This window comes from Gossypium arboreum, chromosome 11 (genome assembly GCF_025698485.1).
Source record: "Gossypium arboreum isolate Shixiya-1 chromosome 11, ASM2569848v2, whole genome shotgun sequence".
NCBI classification, from domain to species: domain Eukaryota; kingdom Viridiplantae; phylum Streptophyta; class Magnoliopsida; order Malvales; family Malvaceae; genus Gossypium; species Gossypium arboreum.
Genome location: NC_069080.1, coordinates 5575406 through 5581737, shown reverse-complemented (window position 1 = coordinate 5581737; position 6332 = coordinate 5575406). Strand labels below are relative to the sequence as shown.

Here is a 6332-nt window from a genome sequence, read left to right as displayed (position 1 = left end):
ACATTTTATATTATTTATATTATTGAATTGTTTAGTCATATTGAATATTTATATTAAAATTGAATTATTAATTTTGCCGTAAAATATTCGTGTTAAAATTTTATATTGGGATCAATTTTACATTTTATTTTAAAATAACTTTTATTAAAAATTACATTTTTACATTTAATATATATTTTAATTTCAAAATACATAGTGACAAGAATATAAAGATAATTGAAATAACTAAGCAAGCAAAGAAGTTAACCAGTATATAAAAGATTAATAAATAAATTATGATGTGATGAAAGTTAATAAAAATTTAATTAAGGTGGAGAAATTTTATTACGATGGGTGATAGTAGTTACTTTAAAATTATTTTTAAAATTTAATTGAATAAATATATTTAACTAGATTTGATTTGAATTTCATCTGACTGGACTCGTTTCGAGAAAATTTTAAATTAAATTAAGATGATAAAATATGATTCATCAACTTGATTAACTCAAAAATTTTTCATTTGATTCGATTCGATTGAACGCTCACTCCTAGTGATGAGATTAAACAAAAAAAATTTTATATAAAATTTGCCAGATCCGATCCAGCTTGCTGGGTAGCGGTGTAAGATGCAAATTGGATTTTGTTTTTCTTTTCGAATGGATATAATTTGTTAAAAGTAAAATAAAGGGTTTTTTTTTTCTGCCTCAAATCTGATTTGATTAACTAAAAACCTCGTAGGAATTCTATGTGGTTGGGGTCGATTATTTGACTTAAAAAATTGAATCTGTTATATATATATATATATATATATATATATATATATATATTAATGCCAATTCGACTAGATTATGCCCAGCAACTAATTTTGCATTGTTTCCTTGCGGCTAAAAGGCAAAAAGTAGCAACTTTTACCAAACCACGACAGGAGAAAAATGGAACACAGTAGCTATTTTCGTGTAGTAACCTTTGATTTTGTACAATTCAATATATAAAAAATGATTTTGACTCTGTGCAATTCAATATATAAAAAATTGATTTGGACTCAAGACATTTTAAAAAAAGTAATCATTAATGTTGGATAAATATAATTGTTTATTTATACTATTATTTAAAACTTTTGATTGGTTTAGTGTTACAAGTTTAAGAAATTATGAGAATGTTTATTCGTAAGCAAAATAAATAACATTATTTGAGTGTATTTTTGTTTTTACTTCAAAAACAATGAAAATATGCTTGTGGGATTTGAACTCTCTCCAATTGTGCTAGTAAATTTTTAATTTATCATTTAACTAAAGTTTTATTTTAATATTTTATATATTTTAATTTTATTATGCACATTTTATTACCTATCTCAGTTGTATATATTAATAATGTTTTTTATTAAGTTCGTGTGATAAGTTAACTTAATATTGAATCAAGATTGATGACAACATTATGATAAATAATTTAATATAATTTTTCATTTTAATAATGTACATATTTCATGTTATTATTAATTAGTTTCAAACCATATGTTTTATCATTTATTGTGTGTTAATTTTTAACAAATATTTGTCTTCTAAATTTGTGGCTTCTATACGCATATCTGTGTGATAGAATTTGTAGTATATATTAAAAGTTAAATAACGGTGCAATAGACTGATATGTCAACCTAAAGCTTGTGGTGGTTTTAGATTGCATCAATTGAGGGATCACAATAATTCTTTCATGTTGAAGTTGGGGTTCAATCCTGTGACTTACACTAGTTCTCTGTGGGTTTGCGTTCTTAAATCTATTTATGGGGTTAAAGAAGGCATTCTCGATTCCTTAGCTAGTGGTAGGGGTCTTTTTTGTGGAAATCTCTTTTTAAGATCTGAACCATATTTCGGGATAAATATTTTCTGGTAAGTGGGCAATGAAGATAGAGTTAAATGCGGAAATTGGACCCTTAGTTAATCTAACTCCTGCACATGCAAACCTTGATTTGGACTGTCTGCTTAAGGATATGGTTACAGAGGAAGGTATACGGAATTTGGATCTTTTCAAGATTTGGCTGTCAGAAGATATCATAAGATGCATCGCGAGTATTCCCTTGCCTGGTTCTTCAGTTGGTTATGATAGAATGGCTTGGGCTAGGAGTGGTTCAGGGTCTTTTTCTATAAAGAGTGCCTACAAAATGCTTTCGAAGGACTCTTGGGATCAAAGAGGGAAAGTCTGGAACCTAGTATAGAAATTTCTGGGACTTCAAAGGGTTAGAATGTTTATTTGGCTAGCCCTCAAACAAAGACTACTAACACAGGTGGAACGAATGAGACGCGGCATCGGGGTTGAGGAGTGTTGTACGGTTTGCGGGCTTTGCGCAGAGGATGTTTTACATGCTATCAAGGTGTTCTGTGGCTAAGGATGTTTGGTCACAAGTTATCCCTACAGACAAGCAAAAACAATTCTTTTCAGGAGATTTAAATGATTGGCTTGAGTCTAATTTGAGAAATCGTCTAGAAATTTTCATGAGGGAGATCGATTGGCTGTGTTTCTTTGGGTTAGTAGCTTGGAGAATCTGGAAAAATAGAAATATCTTCATTTTTTAGGGATCGTTGTGGAGTGTTAATGATATTATTAAATGCTTATACAGTTGGACTTTATAGTGCAAATCCATGCACAAAGAAGATCATATGAGAAGGTCGAAGCCACAGACAAATCCAAGCAAGATTGATAATTGGATTCGTTTATACTTAGATGGAGCTGTTAAGATTGATTCTGGGGATGCTACCACGGGGGGTATTATCAGGGATCAATGGAGAAATTGGATTCTTGGTTTTGATAGATGGTTGGGACAATGTTCGGTCTTTAATGTTGAGTTTTGAGGTATTCTAGATGGCATGTCTCTTCTTCAAAGCAGAAGGTACAATAAAGTATTGATTCAAACAAACAGCTTGCAGGTTATTAAGGAAATTCAATAAGCATCTTCAAAGACTTCTCATTCAGCTCTAATCGGACATATTCATCAACTTACAGATCTTTGGGAATTCGAACATATTCTTAAATAAGAGAACGTAGAAATAGATGGTATTGCTAAACTGGCTTTAGACAAGACTACAAGACTATAGCAGTTTGCAGTATGTCCCTGAATATTTTCATATAATTTTGTTAATTTCTTCTATTTGTTTTACATAAAACAAAAGTAATGGTGCAGTAATAGACATGAGTGATTTGTGAAAACTGAAATTTAGTCAAAATATCATCTATACAATCAGATAAAATTAGAACTCGCATATCGTGTTAGATATCATATTGAAGTACATAGATAATTTTTTTTTTAAATTTGACTATTACAAATATAGTACAAGCACATATATATCTAACAACTACATTATAAAATCAAACAATATGAAGCATAATAATGAACAATTAGTTGAAAATTAGAAAAAAATCAAACAAAATTTTCTTCAAGGCATATACATACATTGTGATTGAAAACTTATACAAGACAATTACGAATGATAAAATTTATATCCATTTAATATCTTATATTAAATTTTTTTACATAGAATGCGAAAGACCAATTTCTATGGTCTATCCAAGTTTAAATGTACTACGCTAAGGGACAAAATGAATTTTAATTTGTAGAATTTAAATTTAAACTTCTGATTTTTAATATTTATTTTTACTATTTAATAAACATTACTAATTATATCAGTTTTTTAATAAATATATTTATTATATAACTATGTTTTGCATTGAGTATGATATAATGAAATATATATTTGACAATAAAATTAATAAAAATAGATGGAGTAAAGTCTAGTATACATATTGATAAGAAATTAATTAGCAACAATAATGAATATTTGTCAAATTGATAAAATCGTCCAAGGATTAATTTTTTTTGTAATACAACAGCCAATAACATATTGTTAGCCAAATTCCTCGATATGAGTCGAAGCAAATCCTTTGTGCTTTACTATCCCACCTTGATTCATTCATTTGTAGCTCTATATACATACTTGTTCTGGATTCCAAATTATCTTAAAAAAATTAAAATGGTTTATTTAAGTCCATTCAATTTAATTTGTAACAGAATATCTCATTTTGTTATTATTTCATAATAATAAAATATTGAAATTTACATTAATTATCATATAATTTTATGATTATTGTTATTTTAAAACAATTAGTTTTATTATTAAAATTTTAATTCCAACCAAATCGGATTAAATTTCGTAACTAAACTCTTGGACAGCTCTAATCACGATGATATCTCAATCTCCGTGCATGTTGGTGAGTGTCGCTTTGTCAAATTGCCTACATTGTCTTTCTTCAACGCTCTCTCCTAGTCTTTTTCTATTTCCCTACATCTACTCCATTGTTTTAACTGTGTTATGTAGAGACCATTTCCACTCTTCATTTCTATATAACCTTAATCTCACAGATTACCTTTTGTAATTCACCCCATCACCCATTTCTCCTTTTACAATTTTTCTTCTACCATGGCTTCATTATATTCTTTGTGTTGTGTTTTATTTTTAGCACTAGCAATAGTTGCCTCGTATGTTTCACCAGCTGTTTCGACGTCGAGACGAGGGTTCGAGCGCCGGAATGAGGTGGAAAACGGGTTCAGGGTCATGCTCAAACACGTTGACTCGGGCAAGAATTTAACCAAATGGGAACAAATCCAACGTGGGATAAAGCGTGGGCAACGCAGGCTCCAGAGGTTGAGTGTTATGTTTTCGACAGCCATCAGTTCATCATCAGTAGTTAAAGCGCCTGTTGCTGCGGGGAACGGCGAGTTTCTAATGTACTTATCTATTGGGACACCACCGAAGAGTTACTCCGCAGTCATGGACACCGGTAGTGATTTGGTATGGACTCAATGCAAACCTTGTTCTCAATGTTTTAAACAATCTACCCCGATCTTCGATCCGAAATTGTCTTCTACCTTCTCTAAATTGTCATGCTCTAGCCACATTTGTGTGGCACTACCCGAACCAACATGCGGTGATGGATGTGAGTATGTGTATTCGTACGGTGATTATTCCTCGACACAAGGGGTGATGGCTACTGAAACATTCACATTTGGCAAGGTTTCAGTTCCGAATATCGGATTTGGGTGCGGAGAAGAAAACGATGGGGAGGGATTTTCACAAGGTGCTGGCCTGGTGGGGCTCGGGCGTGGACCACTGTCCCTAGTTTCGCAACTGAAGGAACCCAAGTTTTCTTATTGCCTAACACCCTTCGATGAGACCCAAAAAAGTACACTTTTGATGGGATCTATTGCAAGTGTGAATCGCACATTGGGTGCAATCAAGACCACACCATTGATACATAATCCATTGCAGCCATCTTTTTACTACCTTTCACTCCAAGGTATTACAGTTGGAGGAACTCGCTTGCCTTTCAACGAATCAACTTTTGCATTCCAAAATGATGGCAGTGGCGGTTTAATTATTGATTCCGGCACCACCATTACGTATCTTGAAGAAAGCGTTTTCAATGTGCTCAGCGAAAGATTCATCAAGCAAATGAAGCTTCCCGTTGACAATTCAGGTTCAACGGGGCTCGAGCTTTGCTTCATCTTGCCGTCAGATACTTCAGAAGTAAAGGTTCCAAAATTAATATTTCATTTCGATGGAGCAGATTTGGAGTTACCGGGAGAGAATTATGTAATTGCTGACTCGAATATGGGATTGATTTGCTTGGCAATGGGGCGTTCAAATGGTATATCGATCTTGGGCAACATTCAACAACAGAATATGTTGGTTCTTCATGATCTTAAGAAGAAAACTCTATCCTTCGTCCAAACACAATGCCACAAGTTATGAATTAATTTGTTGCCTTCATTTTCGTTTATTTGCTATTTTTTCATTTGTAGATGATCAATCAATCTTTTTAAATAAAATCGACGTTTGAATTTATTAGTAGTGCTAGCTTCTCATTTCGTTTTAACACAAAAAATTCCTAGTAGTTAATTTTAAAGATCATTTGAAGTAAGGGCTACCAAAGTTTCTGTTAGAATTAAGTGACCTGGATTCTTATTTAAATAAAATACGATGGAAAATAAAATAAAAGTAAAATCCATATAGAACTAGACTTCTTTTATTTTATTTTAGAATAAGGTTTTTTAAACCTTATTAAACTCCATCTATTTTATATTGATTAGGATAAGGTGTTTTAATCCTACTAGAATATGGCTTTACAAGCCTATAAATAGACATAGTTTATTCCTCTTGTATTAGATTCCAAATTTTCTAGACATAGTTTATTCCTCTTGTATTAGATTCTAAATTTTCGACATAGTGAATTTTATTCACCTCTACCCATGATTTTTTTCCGAAAGGGTTTCCACATAAAATTTGTGTATTTTTTATTTTATTTTT

At 31.4% G+C, this 6332-nt stretch overlaps 1 protein-coding gene across 1 annotated transcript; it reads left to right on the top strand.

Moving 5' to 3' along the window:
• The first annotated feature begins 4410 nt into the window (after positions 1-4410).
• Positions 4411-5777, top strand: LOC108473274 (aspartic proteinase nepenthesin-1-like). Its single transcript, XM_017774786.2, has one exon. The coding sequence runs from the start codon at positions 4446-4448 to the stop codon at positions 5775-5777; it is 1332 nt and encodes a 443-aa protein (XP_017630275.1). The 5' UTR covers positions 4411-4445.
• The last annotated feature ends 555 nt before the right edge of the window (positions 5778-6332 follow it).

Coding starts and splice junctions, on each gene's coding strand:
- LOC108473274 (XM_017774786.2), top strand. CDS start 4,446: ATGGCTTCATTATATTCTTTGTGTTGTGTTTTATTTTTAGCACTAGCA.